Source organism: Humulus lupulus, chromosome 8, assembly GCF_963169125.1.
Source record: "Humulus lupulus chromosome 8, drHumLupu1.1, whole genome shotgun sequence".
NCBI classification, from domain to species: domain Eukaryota; kingdom Viridiplantae; phylum Streptophyta; class Magnoliopsida; order Rosales; family Cannabaceae; genus Humulus; species Humulus lupulus.
Window position 1 is genome coordinate 15,208,347 of NC_084800.1, and position 21,859 is coordinate 15,230,205.

Sequence of the window (21,859 nt, forward strand, 5' to 3'; positions counted from 1 at the left end):
AATATATAATAATGTTTTTGAAACAATATATGCTTCTCCATAATTATCTAATATCTAATTAAAGATAATAAACTATAAATCACACAATTTGTGGGATTATCCAAAATAAATTTGATTTATAGATAATTTGAACTTAATAATTTTTTTTTTGAAATGTTGAATTAATAGTTTAGGCGACAGATTAATTTGATTTTAATTAGTTGCTAATTTTATTTTGTTAGGAAAAGGTAAGAGTGTATCAGAACATTATGGTACTAGTGTCGAATCATAACCAAGAAAAACGAAAGGCATTAATGATATATTTATTTGGTTTAATTAGTTGTTAGCTAGCTGGAGGTTCAAATTCTTGCCACCATTTTCAACAAAATTATAAACATGTTGAGAGTTGAAGATCCTCCACAACTCCCCTGCACTACAATGCAGAGAATACCAATAGCACAGCCTGTACGTGAGCCCCGGAGAATGTGGCCTTTCTGTTATATTGGTTTTGCTGTACAATAGAGTAGTGGCCCTGTACCAAATTCTGTTATTGCTTCCCCTATTATTTCCTGCCACCTGTTGCTGTGTTAGTGGCCAAATCATGTAATGTTTACTATATATTCAATGAAAGGTCTCAGCCTCATTTTCTGAGCTAAGTTTATCAATTTCCAATTCTGCATATATTTTCTCTTGGTATCAGAGCAACCACCAGGCACACGCCAATGTCGACCGGCAATACTCAGACTCCCTCTGCAGCTAACAACGCTGCCAATAGCAACCCAACTCCAGTGTCCAGCCAAGCGGCTATCACCCCAAACACACGACCCAATCAAATACCAAACTACACACAGCCATTTAACACCTTAAACAAGCCATTTCCCCTCAAACTTGACAGAAACAACTACTCCCTATGGAAAACCATGGTTTCGACCATAATACGTGGACATCGTCTTGATGGATTTGTTCATGGCACTCGACCATGTCCCCCAGAATTTGTTCCTGCCGACTCTGCCGATGGACAAGTCAGTTTTGGTGTTCAACTTAACCCAGATTTTGAGCACTGGATTGTGAGTGACCAACTCCTCATGGGATGGCTGTACAGTTCAATGACGAAAGCAATAGCAACTGAGGTCATGGGATGCACCACGGCAGCTGCACTTTGGAAAGCTCTAGAGAATCTCTATGGAGCTCATTCAAAATAAAAAATGGATGATACTCGTACAGCAATCCAGACCACAAGAAAAGGTAATACATCTATGGTTGATTATCTTCGTCAAAAGAAAGCATGGTCTGATGTTCTTACCTTAGCAGGGGACCCATACCCCGAAACTCATTTGATATCTAACGTTCTCTCTGGCCTTGATGCTAGCTATTTACCCATAGTCTTACAAATAGAAGCAAGATCGAATGTCACTTGGCAAGAGTTGCAGGAACTCTTATTGAGTTTTGATAGCAAGATTGAGCGCCTCCACACTCTAAATGATAACCCAAAACTCACAACCACACCGACGGCCAACCTAGCAAACAGATCTGAAAATAGATCTGACCATTTTGGAAGGGGACGTGGATCTCATTTGCCTCACCACTCAAACGCTGGTCGATCGACTTTCTCCAACAACAGTCGAGGAAATGGGTATCGTGGCAGAGGCAGGAGTCGACCTCAAGGACCACACGGCAACAGCTCACGGCCCACGTGTCAGGTGTGTGGGAAGTTCGGCCACTCAGCTGCGATTTGCTTCAATAGGTACAATGAAGCATACATGGGTTCGGACCCTCATCACTCTCAGCCCAAGATCCCGAATCCTCCTTCTGCATTCACGGCCTCTCCAGAAATTATTGATAGTGACATCTGGTATGCTGACAGTGGAGCAAGCTCACACGTTACCTCTGATGGAAGCAATATGAGTCAGAAATCTGACTATGGTGGTAAGGACAAATTAGTTGTGGGAGATGGTCACCAAATACCCATCTCTCATATTGGTACAAGTCGTATTTCTACCTCTGATTGTTCCAGATTTTTAGTTCTGAAAGATGTTTTACTTGTACCAGAAATTGCTAAGAATCTCTTGAGTGTGTCTAAGCTGGTTACTGATAATAATATCCTTATTGAATTTGACTCTGATTTTTGTTTTGTGAAGGACAAAGCCACAAGGAAAGTGCTGCTCAGAGGGATACTTAAGGATGGTCTTTATCAAATCTCACCTGCATCAACCAAGCCTACCCATCAACGAAATCAGCCCATTCCTCTTCCAAATACCACTGTGAATTCTGCTAATGTTGTTCAAAGTTCTTCTTTATGTTCCAAAAATGATGTGTGGCATAGACGTTTAGGTCACCCATCTCCTAGAATACTTAAGTTGGTTTTAAAATCTAGCAATGTAACTGTTTTCAATGAATCAAAAACAAGTTTCTGTGATGCTTGCCAATATGGGAAATCTCATGCATTACCTTTCAAACTTTCCAATAGTAGAGCCACCAAATTGCTAGAATTAATCCATACCGATATATGGGGACCAGCGCCAATATCATCCAACACCAATTTTAAGTTCTATATCCACTTTATTGATGATTATAGCAGGTTCACATGGTTATATCCATTGAGGCACAAATCTGATGCACTAAATGCATTTATTCAATTTAAAAGGCTTGCTGAAAATCAGTTTGAAACAAAAATTAAGACCATAAGAGCTGACTATGGGGGAGAGTACCAAGCATTTACACACTTAATTCAAGAAAATGGAATTGTCTTTCAACACTCCTGCCCACATACCTCAGCCCAAAATGGAAGGGCTGAGAGAAAACATCGCCATATAGTAGAAATGGGTTTAACCTTACTTGCCCAAGCTAGTATGCCTCTAAAATACTGGGTAGATGCATTTCAAACATCTGTATATCTCATAAATAGGTTACCAACACCAGTTCTTAATGACAAATCACCCTTCGAAATCATCCATTGGAAGAAACCCGAATACACTATGCTGAAAACGTTTGGAGCAGCTTGTTTTCCTTGCTTAAGGCCTTATCAATCACACAAATTTCAATTTCATTCCCTAAAATGTGTAAACCTTGGTTTTAGTGAGTCATTCAAAGGGTATAAATGTTTGAGTTCCACGGGTAGAGTGTATATATCAAGGCATGTTGTTTTCAATGAAAAAGAATTCCCATTCAAAACTGGTTTCTTCAACAATTATGCTCCTGAAAAATCTGTTGAAATCCGAAATTCAGCATGGTCACAATTACCCAATCTCCACTCTTCCTCTAGTGCACTCAACCAAACATCCAAGCCAGTTAGACAATCTCAAGACCAATCAATCCCGAAGGTAGCACCTGTACAAATGGCTTCAACTTCACAAAGTGAAAATCAGGTAAGTCCTACTCACCTCACGGGTTCTAGTGCTGACCATGATCATTTTGATATCATGTCTGAAGCTCATAATACAGGTGAATCAGAAACTGGTTTGTCTAACAGCAGAGATGATGCTGAAGTGTCTTCAATTCCAGCTGCCAGAAATGTCACTGAACACGTGAACCAGCCCTCTCATCCTATGATAACAAGAGCTAAAGATGGAATTTTCAAACCCAAGGTTTACCTCAGCCAATCCAAATGGACTCCAGTGAGTGATGAGCCCTTAAACGTTGCTGAAGCACTTAACCATACTGGCTGGAAAGAAGCAATGAATGCAGAAATAGAAGCTCTTAAAAACAACAAAACATGGATGTTAGTACCATACTCAGACAGCTACAACATTGTGGGTTGCAAATGGGTCTATAAAGTTAAAAGAAATGCAGACGGGTCGTTTCAGAGGTACAAGGCGCGCCTTGTTGCTAAAGGCTTCCACCAAAGACCAGGGCTCGATTTTAGTGAGACTTTCAGCCCAGTTGTCAAGGCTTCCACCATCAGAATTATTTTGACTATTGCAGTTTCATATCAGTGGGAAGTTCGTCAATTGGATATCAACAACGCATTCTTAAATGGACATCTTGAAGAAGACGTTTATATGCATCAACCAGCCGGCTTTGAGGACCCCAAGAGACCCAATCACGTGTGTAAACTGCTCAAATCTCTCTATGGGTTGAAGCAAGCTCCAAGAGCTTGGTTTGAGAGACTAAAACAGACTTTAGTCAAGTGGAATTTCAGAAATTCAAGGGCTGATACTTCTCTGTTTTACTACAAATGTGGAAAGCTGATTATGTTTGTGCTCATATACGTGGACGATATTATAATTACAGGAAATAACAACCAGAAACTTCAAGCTTTCATCAAGCAACTTAATGACCTGTTTGCACTCAAAGATCTAGGACAGCTTCACTATTTCCTCGGAGTGGAGGTTTATCGTGATGATACAGGCATGTATCTTACTCAGAAAAAATATATTGAAGAGCTGCTGAAGAAAAATGACATGCTCAACCTCAAGCCGTGTCCTACACCAATTGCTACAGGCAAATCTATGTCCATAAATGATGGAGAAAAGCTGGAAAATCCTACTGTCTATCGCAGTCTAATTGGCGGCCTACAATGCTTGTGCAATACTAGACCAGATATTTGCTTTGCGGTTAACAAGCTAAGTCAATATCTCAAGGCACCAACCAATGTTCACTGGGGGGCAGCGAAAAGAATATTAAGATATCTTAAAGGAACAATTGAACATGGGCTTCATATTTGCTACAGCGATAAGCTTCAACTTGCTGGGTTTTCTGACGCCGACTGGGCATGTTGTGTAGACGATAGGAGATCTGTTGGAGGGTATTGTGTATATCTAGGAGAGACTCTTGTATCATGGTCTTCCAAAAAGCAGGCTGTTGTCTCAAGATCCAGCACCGAATCTGAATACAGGGCATTAGCTTCGGTTACAGCTGAAATTACATGGATTGAGTCTTTACTTAAGGAGCTGGAATTTCCTTTGGCTGGTACACCAATCACGTGGTGTGACAATATTAGTGCCAGTGCACTTGCTTCCAATCCAGTTTATCACGCACGCACTAAACACATAGAGCTGGACATTCATTTTATCCGCGACAAAATTCTGAAAAAGGAACTTGAAATCAGATATGTTCCATCATCAGATCAGATTGCAGATTGTTTGACAAAGGCCTTATCACATTCCAGATTTCATTTGCTTATCTCCAAACTTGGTGTGACTGCCTCACCCCTTCGTTTGAGGGGCGGTGTTGAGAGTTGAAGATCCTCCACAACTCCCCTGCACTACAATGCAGAGAATACCAATAGCACAGCCTGTACGTGAGCCCCGGAGAATGTGGCCTTTCTGTTATATTGGTTTTGCTGTACAATAGAGTAGTGGCCCTGTACCAAATTTTATTATTGCTTCCCCTATTATTTCCTGCCACCTGTTGCTGTGTTAGTGGCCAAATCATGTAATGTTTACTATATATTCAATGAAAGGTCTCAGCCTCATTTTCTGAGCTGAGTTTATCAATTTCCAATTCTGCATATATTTTCTCTAAACAAAAAGAAATGACAATTGCTTGCGACCAATGGCAATGGGCACAGTCTTCATATCAAAGTTAGTGGAAATATTAATGAATATAATAGCAGGCTGTGTTGATCTACTTCTACATAGCTAGATACTTCGAATAAGAATATAACAGCATCGATTATACATAGGTCCCAAATAGTGGTAGTGGGTACATATATATAGTAGTACTGACAGAGCAAATCCAACAAAATCATAATGAAAAAAGAAAAAAGAAGAAGAGACAACAGAAAAAGTGAGATTTCATATGTATATATAGAGTGGTATGCTGTCTCTCAGTTCGATTAAGGACGTAAAAGATCAGCTGGTGTGAGAGACCCTGATTGATCAATATCAAGTTGCTCAAATGTTTCCATCAGCATTGAGATATCTTCCTGCCCTATTTTCCCCATCTCCTTTAGCTTGTACAGTACAAACTCTGCAGCACTGGAAAAAAAAATGCCAAACATGCTCCTAATCATTTTAGTATTAAGAGTAATAATTTCAAAAATAAATACCACTGTATTATTATTCTGATAATTCATAGCAAGATTTAAGTTTATATGTATATAATATAAAGATTAAGTGTCAATAAATAATAAAATTTTCATTTCTGGTGTGCTAGCTATATGATATATATATATATATATATATGTGCTCCAAGTAATAATATATTTAAGTTAAGCCCTTTTAGGTTTGTGAAATTCTCATACGTACCTTACAACTTCGTCTTGATCAAGATCCGCTGCTTCAAGATCGGCATCGGTGAACTTTCGATTAAGAACCCATTTGATCAATGATTTTTGCCTGGTTTCAGTGTAAAGTTCAGCAAGGTAGACAAAGAACTGAGCTAAGCAAATGGTACTGCCAAGTATCCAAAATATCCCAAATACACGACCACCTTCGGTTGAAAAACTCTCATCCCCATATCCCAAGGTGGTAATGGTTGAACAAACACAGTAAAAGGCATCCATAAACTCAAGATTTTCCACCACATGTAAGAAAACAGTCCCCACTATGATGAGCACCAAAATCTGAGCCATGGCTGTAAAAAACTTATACTTCACTTTGTTAGTTTCCATCTCCTTGAGAAGCTCAACTGGACCAATTTCTTCAGACACATGAATGGCTCTAACCAAAAGTATTTCCTGTTTTTCTACTATGTAATCGGCCACCTTACCAACTATTAAACCACCAAGAAACAAACCAATGAACACATAAATGGAAGCTAGTAGCTTTGCAAGTATACTACTTGGAACAAGGTCGCCATATCCAACGGTGGTCATTGTCACGACACAAAAGTACATGGCATCGAGAAAACCATTTGTTTTATGACCCTCGATTTGGTCTCTGATGAGGAAGAAACAAAGGGTTCCCCCACCTAAGTAAGTAGCCCAAACGACAATAACTTGCGCTATACTAATTTGTCGTTTTGCAAAATCAGCTCCATTATATATTTGCTGATCCGAGCAGTTTATGTCCGCTGAAGGTGTACACACAATAGTGTTATTACTATAATATTGACGACGGCTTCTTATTCTTCGAAAGGAAGGAGACTCATATTTTTTTGTATCCGATAGCAGGACTTCTTCAACATCATCTTTGGTACTCATTGGAGTATTTACCAAATAGGTTATGGCTTGGTTCGGTTTGATGATACCTGCAGAGTTCGAATTCGATTACCACCATAATATCAAAATCGATTATAATGAGAGTTATAATAAGGATTGATCTTTTTTATTTCCCATGTCTAATCTACATACAATTTGTTAATTTATTTGAATTTTTTGATCCGTTTCAATAAAAAGTTGTATCGATCGACATTTTGGCCCTGTTTTATATATACATGTCATTACCACTAATTAATATGAATTAGGCTTGAATCGAAAGCGACCTTTTATATTTTGACAAACAAAAAATGAGAATATTATCGGTCATATCAATCAGCATATATGCATGGCAACTTACGTTGAATAGAATATGACAGACATATTAATCGACCAAGCTTTGCACCATCAAAGTCAAATGGAATAGTAATCTCTTGTCTCTATTAACATATAACTATTATTTATATAGTAACGACAAAGTAATGAAGAAAAACGAAAGCAGAATAAATATATTGTACCGTCGTTATGGAAGATGAAAGCAGAAGCGGGAGATGGTAAAGCCTGGAAGAAAATGTAGAGAGAAAGAAGCCAAAGCCAAAGAATAGAAATTAATGTGTAAAAAAATGAATTAAAACACGTACGATTATGTTTATGCGGCTAACAAACTGGCCAATGCCCACGTCTAAACCTTCTTTGTTTCAAATGAAAGCACAAACGTACAACTGAATGTTCAAACATTGGGAGTTAATTTAAATCAGTTTCCATTAATTGGGGAATTAATTTGATTAAATAATTAAGAATACAGAAAATTAGGACACGTAATAACTTATTTTAGAAACATATTTAAATTAATATATAAAAATACGGCGTATGTTATTCCTTTGTGTAGAACTAGAGCTTGCTTTTTTGGTGGAGTACGTGCCAAACAATGGGCATCTTCTACGAGAGTAAGATCGAGATGCTTGAATTAGGGGTGAGCATCGGTCGGTTTGAGCGGGTTTTTCATAACATAAAATCCATAATTCGGTTTTCGGTCCGGATTGGTGCAATCCAAAAATCGACCGACCAAACTAGTTAAAAGAAAAAATCGACCGTTTTAAACCGCGGTTTGGTCGGTTAAACCGACCAAACTGAATTTCTTATTTTTTTTGAAAGTTTTAGTTTAAAAAACTAAAATTTTTAGATTGTTGGAATCCATTTTTGTACATTTTTAAAACATAAATATGTAGAACATAATTTCATATATATTTTTTTATTTAATTATTTTAATAATTAATAATTATATAATATTATATTATTATATATTATATTGTTCGGTCGGTTTCGGTTTCGCTGGTCGGTCCGGACAAAATTTTCAAACCGACCGAACAGTGGCAGTTTGCATCGTTGACGGTTTTTTCGGTGTTCGGTTTAATCAGTTTCGGTTTTTTCGGTATTCGGAAAGTCGGTGTATACGATTTTTTCGATTTTTCGGATTTTATGCTCAGCCCTAACTAGAATAGGTCTTTATTCTTCGAAGATTATATGTATGTTTTGTGGATTAGTATAAAAGCATATAATATAATATAATATATTGTTGAATAACCATTTTTATTAATGTATTGAAATCTTACGTATTAATTAGTAACTTAAACTCAAATTTAGTTAATAAATATTTTTTTCATGTTAAAAATTAATCTTTTTTTAATTTGAAAACAAATTTCAAATTTGTTTAATTGCATCCGGTTAGAAAATTTGAACTAATAAGTTTTCAAGTGAATATTTTCTGCGAAAAAGTTCAAATTTTGAATTTTGGGTGGGATGTTGGGGTTGATATTAGTTGTAGTTGCTTATTTCATTTTATGTTTTATTATTATTGCATAATATATAAATACACATGGTAAGTTATTAGGTATGGCCGAGAAATATAAAATGAAAGTTTTATTTCTATCTAGCTATATATCTCTTCTACATTAAAAAGTGTGTAGATATATAAATATATATATATATATTAACAGTTTGTTTTATTAACTTTATCATAATATTTTAAATATTTGAATTTATATTAATATAATTAATATTAATATTTAAAAGAATATACATTTAAAACTAACTTAAAAATAGATATTTATTAATTATATTAATTTAAATTCAAATATTATAAAATATTGTTATTATAATAATATTTAATATAAGAATGCATATAAAATAATTATATTAATTTAAATTCAAATTTTATAAAATATTATTATTATAATAATATATAATACAAAACTAGATATTTAATAACTATATTAATATAAATTTAAATGTTATAAAATATTATTATGATAATAATATATAATCTTATTTAATTACTAATTATATTAATATGAATTAAAATATTATTATAATAATTTTGTAATACAAGACTAAATATTTAATACTTATATCAATATAAATTTAAATATTATAAAATATCATTATAATAATAATATATAACACATAATCTTAATTTTTGTTAAAAATAAATTATCATTTATGTTTTAAAAAAGTTATCATATTATATATTTTAAAAAAATTATAAACATTATTTTGGTTTAATTTTTCATTTATTATATTTATGTCATTATTTTATATATAGTAATATTTATTTATTTAAAAATTATATGAAAATAATACAAATTTAATAAATATAATTAATAAATTATATAAATAATACTAAATAAACCTGCATTTATGCCTTGATTGTATTAGTATACATATATAAATACCTGGAAACGTTGAGTAGAAGTTGTTGAAATGTACCTAAGCAAAAGAATAATGTATTCATTCATGTTAACATTACTTAAACGAATGACATAATAAATTCCTCACGCTTTTAAGAGTAAATAAAAAAAATTGCCACATTTCCCCATAATTGTATCTTTTTTAATTTCATGAGGAAAAAAAATAATTGAAAACAATTTAATTTTTGCTTGTTTGGATTTCAAACAAATAAAAAATTGGGAAATATTTCTTTAAAAAAACAATGAACTCAAATAATTTTATAAAATTTAGACGAAATATAATTATGTTCCAAAAAGAAAATATTACATGCAATACTCACATCTCTTCTATATAAAAAGTGTGTAAATAACAAAAATTTTTGGTTTTAACAGAAATTATTTTATTAACTTTAACAGAATATACATTTAAAATAAATATTTATTAATTATATTAATATAAATTCAAATATTATAAAATATCATTATTATAATAATATTTAATATCAAACTAGATATTTATTAATTATATATTAATACAAATTTAAATGTTATAAAATATAATTATTATAATAATATATAATACAAGACTAGATATTTAATAATTAATCAATATAAATTCAAATGCTATAAAATATTATTATTATAATAATATATAATCTTAATTTTTATAAAATTTTGTTAGAATAAATGTTTAGTAACTATATTAATATAAATTCAAATATTATAATTATAATAATACAAAACTAGATATTTAATAATTATATTAATATAAATTCACATGTAATTAAATATTATTATTACAATAATATATAATACATAATAAATACAAACGTGTGTGTACAAAGAGTATGACTATGTAACTAAATAAGAAATTAGAATAAATTTATCTTCTATTAATAATAAAGAAGTTTGTTCTCCAATCATTGAGAAGTGATTTGAATAATATCATGAATGTTCTGTACCTTAAATTAGGTAGTGTGATCTAAAACGTTATTGTATTATTTTTCTTTAAAAAAACATACAAAAATGTTTTGGTTTAATTTTTCTTTTAATATGTTTATGTCATTTTTTTATATATATAATTTTGTTTATTTATTTAACATTTATATAACAATTATAAAAACTTAATAAAAATAATCAATAAATTTTCAAAAAAAAATTAAGCAAATATGCATTACCCGTCGGTTGCACCTAGTATATATATATATATATATATATAAAGGAGAACACTAAGGAGATGATGTGACACTCTAAAAAACTTTTCAACCACTCTATCTATTTTCTCCTTTAATCTAATTGATTGACTCAAAACGGGTATGTTTTAAAAATTTATAACTCGCAAGCGCACGAATCTTATATGAAATATAGTGTTTGTGTAAACACGAGTTATAAGCGTACGAAATATACGCTTATTCATAACTTTTTCAGTTTAATTTAGTTGTTTTTCTCAAGTGAAAGTTTGTATTTGATCTGTTTGGTGAACTTGTGCATTGTGTCGCTATAATTCTTATTAGTACGAGAATTCGAATAAATATCTATTTAAGTAGTCGAAATTGGTTAATATTTGGAGATTTGGTATAGCCGATATATCGCCTGTCTTGGGCAATATATCGCCACATGAGGAATTTCAATTTTGAATGAAGCAGAAACGACATCAAATATTGCGTTTTTATCGAGTACATTCGGCAGGCGATATATCGCAACATTGTAGGCGATATATCGGCACAAGGGTATTTTTTGAAATTTTTATGGAAATTTGTAGGTTTTGGTTTTGGAAAAATAAAAAGAAGATTTAGAGAGAGGGGAAGGCAGAGTTTGGATGGCAGGAGAAAAGAAACAAAGAATAATTCATTTTTTTATTTTTTTCTTTATGCTTTTGAATTTTAGATTATGTGATGATGTTTAAGATTATGAACTAAATTCTTATTTAGAGTATTTTAATGTAGTCACTGGATATTCTATTCGTCTTTAATGCAATCACTACTACAAAAATTACATGATAAGTCGGTTAAAAACCGACTTCTGAATGTTCATAAGTCGGTTAGGAACCGACTTCCCATGCAGTGACTTATGATGTAAAAACATGGTAGATCATTTGGCGCCAAACCAACCTCTGGTGTAAGACATGGTGGGTCAGTTGCACACCGACCTCTAGTGTAAGACATGGTAAGTTAGTTGCACACCGACCACTAGTGTAAGACATGGTAGGTCGATTGCACACTGACCTCTGGTGTAAAACAGGGTAGGTCGGTCAGCAACCGACCTTTGGTGTAAATCATGGTAGATCGATGTAGCACATCGACCTTTGGTGTAAAACATGATAAGTCGATTCCTAACTGACTTATAGTGTAGACATCTATTATCTGTTTTAATATAACCGACTTATGGTGCTTTTTTATTAAAAAAGTATATTATGCCCAAAACAAATCCTGTTTTTTATACAAACAAACCGAACAAAACAAAACAAATATTAAAGTAATATAAAATACTAGAATTTGAACTATGTATCCAAAATAACGAGTCTTAAGTTAATTACAAAATGACTCATATAAGTATTGTAAACTATAGTTAGACAACAAAAATGTGTATATCTTCAAGAAAGTCTAAGTTAACATTGTAAGTATATCTCCTTAAAAGTCTAAGTTAACAAAAGTAAGTGGAACTATGTAATACTCATCAAATCCATGACGCATTGTGCCCATTCTTAACGTATATATTTATATACAACACTAAAGTTACTTGAAGATTTCAATACTATAGAAACATAAATAAACTAATTAAACAAGACTTCAACAAAGTGGCTAAGTTCCATCTATTGTATTGCCTTCAAGAATATCTTGCTTGTTGCTTGCCTTGGAGACCATAATGGCGTCTAAGATTTGAAGAGTTCACCAAAGTTCCAATGCAAATGCATCATATACTGTCCAACTAAATAATAAATCTGATAAATATAGAGATATAAATATATATATATATATACCATATGATAATTAGCTATTTTACTCTATAAAAATGAAACAAGACAACTTTGATGGTTTATAAAATTATATCAACGAATAACTTGAGAAAATTTCACAAATTCTAGCAAAAAATTAGAAGAAAGAAAATTTCCTCAAATGATTTCAAAGAAAAAAAAAAGTTAATGAATAACACTAACATCATAAATAATAATAAGAACCCATAGAGCAAGATTGATAAAAATATAAAATTCTCATTCAAGAACTCATTGCCAAAACAATTAAACACCAAAGAAGCCATATCACGAAAAATTCAAAATCTTAAAGAAGCAAAGAACAAAAAAAGTTCACAAAGTTATACCTTGGAACTAGCTAAACTATAAACTTTACCAGGGATCACTCTAGCATAATATTAGCTGGTAAACATTTGAAAAGATAAAAAAACTAAACAATAATACACCCAAATCATCAATGACTCTAAGATGTTGAAGCTTTTAAGTGATGAATTCTTGCTAATTAATTTGCAATCTAAGAGGAGTTGAAATCTAAATTAAAGACAACCAGCTGCCAACTCAATATCAATTTTAAGACCTACTCCGATGATTTAAACATGCCTTCCTGATAAGGTCGAATAACAATAGCATATAAAGCAAAACTAAAACAAAAAATAATAGTGAATGAATACAAGAAGAGAATAAATCTTACCAAGAAAAATAATACATAAAGTTGAACAGAGATTTTCTTTAACTCAAGCTCCTGTGTACACCAAAATTTAAACAAGTTTTAGTGACATATTCATTTGAATTACGAGGGATTTAATTCGTAAAACAATTGCCTTAAAAATTAGGACAAATAAATTCAAGAAGGAACCGCAAACTCAACAATTATATACATACATATATATATATATAAGAGAATTTGCAATCTAAATGAGAGCCAGAAAATCTTTAATTCAAGATGAAGTTTTATAGACCTAGCAACAAGACAAGAGTGAGAGAACCACATCAAGAATAAAAAATCCAGAAGTTAAGATATCAAGATGAACCTATACTCCAATCAATTGCAAGCCAGCAAATCAATCACTTTTTCAAACACTGCAAAGAAAACTGATAACAAAGAAAGAAACACAAAAATGTTAAAATCTCATTAAATTAAGACAAGAGAATAATACAAATGAAAAAACTTAGTCAAGTAGTGTAGTATAATTATCAAACAGCTTTTTACTTAATAGTTACATTACAAAGAGGCTGATTAATATATAAAAAAAATGGAAACTTATTTTAATATATAAAAAATTGTCTTTCCGTTCAATCTTCCAAAGAAAAAAAAAATACTATCTAACAAATGGCCTTGTTAGAATAACAGAATAACAGTACACTTTTTCTTGGGAAAAACTCTGCAAAATCAGAGTTTCTTCAGGCCTCCTGCTGATTTCTATCAATGCCATTTATAAACTTAAATAGATATCATAGTTATTGTATAGCTATCACTCAATCATAAGCTTGCTATCAATTAAAGCAAATCAGTTGCATACATGAACTTTGTTGTTCTTAACCCAACACTGTATACCAGCTTTGCCAGCCTTTTTGAAAAATGTTAACTCCTAGAAAAGTATATCATATATATTACTAGAAAGATCAATGAAAAATAAAGTTCCATTGGAGGTACACCATGTTCAGACAAGTAGTTTATAATATATTACAAAAACCAAACTTATATATATGTTATGGACTAATAGAGACATAATTTTATAATGTTGAAGCAAAACCCATAAAGGAAACTTGTATTTTGTAAAGTTTAATAACACAATAATATGATTAATAAAGGCACCAGAGTTGGAGCTGCTTATTATGAAATCTCCTATATCTAGGTATGGAATATGAACATAAATAAGTGATTACCGTTGGGGTCAGCACATAATTATTTAAAACAAATATTACTAGTAACCTCATAAAGCAATTTTTTATGAAATTCATTTTCTCAATGATCAAATTTTATATATATATATATATATATATATTTATGTGTGCGTGTGAAGCTAAATCAGAAAATGATTAGAGTGTATGGTAACTCAAACCCAAGTAGAACAACAACCGCTTTTGTAAATTGTGGATGTCATATAAATTTACAATAAGAGAACATAGAGTACGCATAATGTACTAAGCATAATGGTCCCTGCAGCAAACAATTTCAAAGCTTATAACAAAATGGGTAGTGAGAAAAATGGTAAAGAATACCCAAAAAAAAAAAGAATAGAAGTTTACCTGGGGTAGCATATGGAGTCCTTAGCTTGTTAATGATAATATATACAAGCCCTCCAATCATAGCTTATATTGCTTTGTGTAAAATCAAATCTTAGAAACAATACTATGCAAAGCAGAATATGTTAGGAAAATATGTATTGCCTCAATGGAAATGGTAAGAAAATATTACAACTCTATGCAAAATATTACAATAGACAATGATTGATTAAATAAAGTGTTACAACTCTATTACTGAAAAATACAAATAAAAGGAGAATGAGATGTAAGATGATAGAAATAGAAAGTACAACTCTATTACAAAAAGATACAAGTAAACTAGAAGTGTTTGAACAAATGAAATAAAAGGGTTACAACTTTTAAACAAAAGAACAAGTAAATAGAATAAGAAGAAAAGAAGAAAGAGCAATAGAAGAAAATAAGAACAAGAACCAAAACAATAAACTCTCACTCACACAATCAAAGTGAAGAGTGTTGGGGATCACCAACTTGAACAATGTTTGAAACCTTTGTCCAACAGCTTATTTCCCCCTAACTAAAGCACTAAGGGATCTCTCACAGATTATAGGAAATGCTTTCTGGAATAATCAAGCCTCAAGGTGTTTCTAGCCAAGTGCTCTAGTGGATAGAAAAGTTGTGTCTTACAAGTGAGCATTAGGCTCCTATTTATAGAGTTTTAAGACACCCTTTGAATTTCAAATTCCACCAACCCCCATGGTTGTTACCAATGATTAATTGGATGTTTTATGGAATTAAAATAGAGATTTGGGAGTTACTTGGCTTTTGGAAACGTTCAAAATTGGATAAAAACCAAAGTTGGAAGAGGCTGTCAGGCACTAGGGCCGCGGCGCCTGGTAACAGGCGCCACAGCCCTCAGTCAGTTCTAGCACCTATTTTTTTTTTCAGTTTTTTCCAAAACGTTCCAATTTATTCCCACTTGATTTTGTAACTTCCATACACAATATGGGAGTTAAAATCACATCTCTATCAGCCATGTCTCATATGGCTTTAAGAAATTCATCTCAAAATTGTGTAACAACAAATCTACACAATAATGGGTGATATTTTAGGAGTTACAAATTTGTGATGAATTTGTAACACCAAATATATTACATGTTTGGATATTTCACATATATCCAAATAATGTAACTCTCTATTATATGCTACAATATGTGACACTCTATGTCACATTTATTTAATCTAAAACATTATATTATAAAATAATATAATATTACATTATATTATAAAATAATATAACAGTTAATAGAAAATGGATTGGTCTAATAAGCTTGATGATGCGTTATGGGCTTATCAGACAGCTTTTAAAACGCCAATTGGTACATCTCCTTACCGTCTTGTATATGGTAAAGCTTGTCACTTGCCATTTGAACTGGAGCATAGGGCGCAATGGGCATTAAAAAAGTTGAATTTCGATCCAGTAGCTTCGAAAGCATTAAGGCTAGCTCAACTGAATGAGCTAGATGAATTGCGTCATGATTCCTATGAGAATGCAAGAATCTACAAAGAGAAGACAAAGAAATGGCATGACAACAATATTGTCAATCGGACTTTTCAGGTGGGCGATAAGGTGTGTTATTTAATTCCCGTCTCAAGTTATTTCCGGGAAAATTAAAGTCCCAATGGTCTGGGCCATTCATTGTTACAAAAGTCTTTCCATACGGGGCTTTCGAGATTCAACAAGGTGATTCTTCGCCGTTTAAAGTTAATGGACAGCGGGTGAAGCATTACTATGGAGGTGAAATTGAGAAGATACTCTAGTGGATTCTTAAAGTCAAGAAAAGAAGCGTCCGACTAAATGACGTTAATGACAGCGCATTTGAGAGGCATCTCATTATTTTTACTTTTCAATTGTTTTCAATTTTAAAGTTTATGAACAATTCTTAGTTTATTTTTTATTTTTTTAGTTTTAGTTTTAGTTTTAGTTTTCGTTTGACATTTTCTTTTTAGTATTTTTATTTTTATTTTTTTATGTATTTGAACCATGAAAACGTTAAAAAAAATAATAAATAAATAAATAATAAATATTTTAAACTGCATTCAGGCGATATATCGCTTGGACAACAAATTCAACAAGGTTTGTGAAAAATTTTCAGGTGCCCAGGAGATATATTGCCTACCAATGGCGATATATCGGCACATGAAGATGAGGCTATGCTATATCGGTGGTGTAAGTGGCGAAATATCGCCATTTTGGGCTGAGATGTACGGCTTGTGGCGATATATCGCCACATATAGGCGATATATTGCCTGTTCAATTATTTTGAAAAAAAATGGGACGTGGGGAGCACATGATCGCCTAATATCAGTTATTTTCCCCCAAAATAACCCCAATTTGACCCACTCTTCCAGAACCGAAAGCATTCATATTATTTTCTCCCATTTTTCCTCTCAAGTGTATCATCAATTCAAGCATCCAATCACCTCCATCAAGCATCAAAGGTCCGACTATGGCTGTGATTCAAGACCATTTTCCTCATCCTATTCAAGCTTTTCAAGGTACATTGTTGAGTTTTGATGTGTTTATTGACATATTGAGGAAATTTGAAGAACTTAGGTTTTCTTTTGAGCATTGGACGGATTTTGTGAGATTGGTTTGTATTTCTTGCTATTGACATATTGGGAGATTATTATATATATTTGGGAAAGATTGTGGGTTTATTTGAATATTTTTAGACACTTTTTCACGATTGCACACTACGTGTTCGATAAAAGTACTCAGTGAACGGTTTTGCAATATTTTGGAGATTCTTGGGTGTTTCTGAGTTGATTTGGGAGTTGTTAGTGTGTTCAGCAACTGTTATTTGTATTTTTGTGATTGAACAACTCCATGGCACCAAAGAAAGCGAAGACCATGTCTACTGTCCAGCGAGCAAATGCCATTATTCCTCATACGTTTGTTAACCCCACTACTCAAAACAAATTTGAGGAATGGATTGTCAAAAATAAAACAGTGATTGTGGAGTCTCACTTTTGCCCAAGTGAATTGGATGTCATTCTTCCACAAATGATTATTAATAGAAATTGGCAGCAATTGTGTGAGCCCAAACTTTTGGCCAATATCAGTTTGGTAAGTGAATTTTATGCAAATGCTTGTTTAAGTCCATATGGGCGGCTTTGGAATAGGTTCGTCATCAGTACTCTTATGCCTTCCACTCAACAAATGGAGGTAATTGTAGAACGCCTATATTTGTTATATTGTATTTGTTCGGGAAAGTTCATCAACGTTTGGAGGCTTATCGCAGAGAGTATTAGTTATATTAGGATTGCTGAGCAGGTGGAGGCCTCTCGACGGATACAAGAATCCCTCCAAGCCCTACAGGCATTCATAGTTGCGCAGGGTCCGGCGGCCAATCTCCCAGCTGGCACGCCTCCGAGAGCGCAACAACCCGCTCCGCAGGCTAGTACCGGAGCCCCCGAAGATGTGGGGTTGACCCTTCCCCCGGAATAGTTTCCTAAGCAGGACACAGGAAACCCGGACCAGAAGAAAAATAAGGCTGGGGGAAAAACACAAGGGAAACATCCCCCCATCCCGAGAGCCGGGACCCGTCCCCAACCGCTCCCTAGGAAAGAGAAGGTGCGCCCCGTCCCAGGATAGGGCCACCCGACCAATCCGCAAGGGATGCGGCCGCGGGATGCTAGGCCTCGGTATGCCCTAGGGCAAGCCGGACGGGAAAGGTCTTTGCCCCCAGTGCTTCGGTGAACAAAAATCATCGGGAACACTCGCGTGGCGGGGAGCATCACGCCCTTAGCTCCGAAGACGACACGTCCCGGGTGGACCTGCGTGATGGGCTGAACGCTCAAAAGGAACGGGCCCGTAAGGAAAAGATCCGCCCCCGTGGTGGCGACCTTAGGAACAACATCAACGACATGAGGAACGAAAGAGCTCCCCTAGAGGATGGCATGGCTAGGCAATTCATGGAGCAACTGGCCGCTCTGAAAAAAGTCACAGACCGATTGGTCCGCAAGCAGGAAGGAGCAGACACCGACTCCGATGAAGAGGACAAAGAGCCCTGTGCGAGGCACATCCTGGACGTTGTGCTCCCCAAGGGGCTCAAGATGCCAAGTCTCACTGCCTATATCGGGAACACCGACCCCAAGGATCATTTGTCCCGGTACAACCGACTTATGACCGTGGCCCACGTTAGTGATGACGGCAAGTGTCTCTGCATTTTGATAACTTTCGGCAGTCTCGCCGAGGAATGGTGGAAAATACTCAAGCCAGGATCCATCCAATCCTGGTCGAGGCTACAATCGGTGTTTCGCAAACAGTTCGTGGCTGCCATGAGGATGGATATGCAAATCAGTGCCCTCGCCAATCTTAAACAGCTCCCTGCGGAGACACTGAGGGCCTACATCAAATGTTTCACCAAGGAGGCCTCCAAGACCAAGGTGGACGATGGGCAACGCCTGGTGGCATTGCAATCTGGGATCCAGGCTGAGACCCCCCTTTGGGATGACATGCAGTGTAGCAAGGCTGCTACCTTAGAAGAATTCATAAGGAGGGCCCAAGGTTTCATCAACTAGGAGGAGGCTCAAATCCAGGCGTTCGGATTGCTGCCGGTGCCTCAGCCCAATGCCGTGGTATTCCCGGGATACGGGGTGCAGTTCCCGGCACAGCCCTACATCGCTCCACTGACTGCCCCGGGTTCGGTAACTACGCCCGGGGTCACCTACTCCATGCCTATAGTGTATGGTCCTGCCTATTCAAGATATGCCCTGGTCCAGTCCGCCCCCTTCTCTGGATATGGAGCTGCGCCAGCGGGTCACAGCGCTGCCCCCGTCGGGGCCCAGTAGTCCCAGGTGGGGGGGACTGAGACAAGTACAAACCCCTCCCGGGGGAAGAGTTCCGGCAAGGGCCAAAATCGGTCTGAGCCGGATAAGAAAGGCAAGAGGGGCTACGAGCCCCAGTATTCAGAATACACCAATTTGGTGGACACCAGGGAGAATATCTTCCTGGCCACAGAAAGAGCGGTTCACTACCGGAAGCCTGCCCCCATGTTCAAAGGATGGAGGAATCCGAGAGACACCACCAAACGGTGCGCCTACCATAAGGACGTGGGCCACACGACTGAAGAGTGCCAACAACTCAAGGATGAGATCGAGAATCTGATTAAGCTGGGGCAACTCCACCAATGGGTCAGGATGCCCGTGGGAGTCCCGGGCTTGTCAGCAGGTCCCAGCCAACCTGCAGTCCCGGGTGCGCCCAGAGCATATTCGCCTCAGGGAGGATATGCACAGGTACCGACGGCACAGACCTCTCAGGGGGCCCCCGTCGCGCCAGCACCCAACCTTGGAATGCCTTATCCATCCGGGACGGCCCCCCCTCACGTGGACGGGCATGTGGCCACCATTTCAAGCGGGCCTCACCTTGGAGGACCATACAGGAATGATCAGAAACGCTACCTAAACGAGCTCGACCATGATCAAGAGGTGTGCGCTCTGGTCCAGACCCCGACTCAGCACCCAAAACTGATGAACCTCCCTATCACCTTCATGGAGGACAACGCCCGTAACGTCCATTTCCCGCACCACGACCCGCTGGTCATAGACGCCCAGATCGCCAACAAGCTGGTGTCCCGAGTGCTGGTGGACGACGGAAGCTCCGTCAACATCTTGTTCAAGCCCGCCTTTGCCGCGATTGGCATCGTGCCCAACCCAGATCTATGGCTTCAATGGAGACGCATTTCTCCCCATGGGAAAGATCCAGTTGCCCATAACATTAGGGAGCGAGTTGCAGCACTCGTTCAAGTTCTGCACTTTCGTGGTGGTGGATTGCCCCACTGCTTACAATGTCATTTTCGGTTGGCCCGCACTAGTCGAGTTCGGGGAAATCACCTCCATCCATCATCTTTGCATGAAGTTCCCTTGCGACAACGGAGGGGTGGGGACAGTCTGGGGGGATCAGAAGAGCGCCCGGAAGTGCCACCATGTGTCCGCCCGACCAATCTACATGGTTCGGGAGGAACCATTCAAGGAAGTCATCGGCCCGGTTCTCCCTCCCCCCGCAGGAAGAGTGGCCCGGGAAGAAGATGACCTGGACCCGAGAATATGAGACGACCGCATCCTGGAGCCCATGGACGAGATTAAGGAGGTATGCATTAGTTACATGGATCCGACTAGGATAGTCCAAGTTGGGAAAAATCTGCCGACAAAGGTCCGAGCCGCCATAATCGCCCAAATAAAGGAGAACCAGGATATCCTGGCCTGGTCTTATTCAGATATGACGAGATCGACCGTAACAGAATCTGCCATGCATTGAACATCGACTCGAACGCGACCCCGGTCCAAAAAAAATGAAGACCCTTGGGAACGGAGAAGGCCGAGGCCCTCAAGCTGGAAGTAGAGAAGCTGTCATTGATCAACTTCATCCGCGAGGCTGTGTACCCCTTGTGGTTCGCCAACCCCATTCTGGTGCCGAAGCCGAACGGGACATGGAGGACATGCATCGATTTCACGGATCTCAACAAGGCTTGTCCAAAGGATTGCTTCCCGCTTCCCCGGATTGACCAGATGGTGGATGCGACATCTGGGTACGAAATCATAAGCTTCATGGACGCCTACTCTGGCTACAATCAGATTTCCATGCATGTGTAAGACCAAGAACACACCAGTTTCCAAACCGACAAGGGGACATACTGCTACATTGTCATGCCCTTCGGGCTCAAGAACGTCGATGCCACCTACTAGAGGCTCGTCAACCGAATGTTCCGGGCCCAGCTGGGGCAAAATATGGAAGTCTACATCAATGATATGCTGGTCAAGTCCAAAACATCCGAAAAACATTCAGAAGTATGGGATGAAGATGAATCCCAAGAAGTGCACTTTCGACATGGCCTC

At 36.4% G+C, this 21,859-nt stretch overlaps 2 protein-coding genes across 2 annotated transcripts; one reads left to right on the forward strand and one right to left on the reverse strand.

The window, feature by feature from the left end:
- Positions 1–5,751: 5,751 nt before the first annotated feature.
- On the reverse strand, positions 5,752–7,063 carry LOC133795065 (two-pore potassium channel 1-like). The gene is made up of 2 exons (XM_062232516.1): positions 6,168–7,063; positions 5,752–5,921 (listed from the first exon to the last, which is right to left on the reverse strand). The coding sequence occupies exons 1-2, from the start codon at positions 7,061–7,063 to the stop codon at positions 5,756–5,758; spliced, it is 1,062 nt and encodes a 353-aa protein (XP_062088500.1). The 3' UTR covers positions 5,752–5,755.
- Positions 7,064–16,271: 9,208 nt separating this feature from the next.
- On the forward strand, positions 16,272–16,780 carry LOC133795066 (uncharacterized). Its single transcript, XM_062232518.1, has 2 exons — positions 16,272–16,589; positions 16,694–16,780. Exons 1-2 carry the CDS (start codon positions 16,272–16,274, stop codon positions 16,778–16,780), a joined length of 405 nt encoding a protein of 134 aa, XP_062088502.1.
- Positions 16,781–21,859: the final 5,079 nt, after the last annotated feature.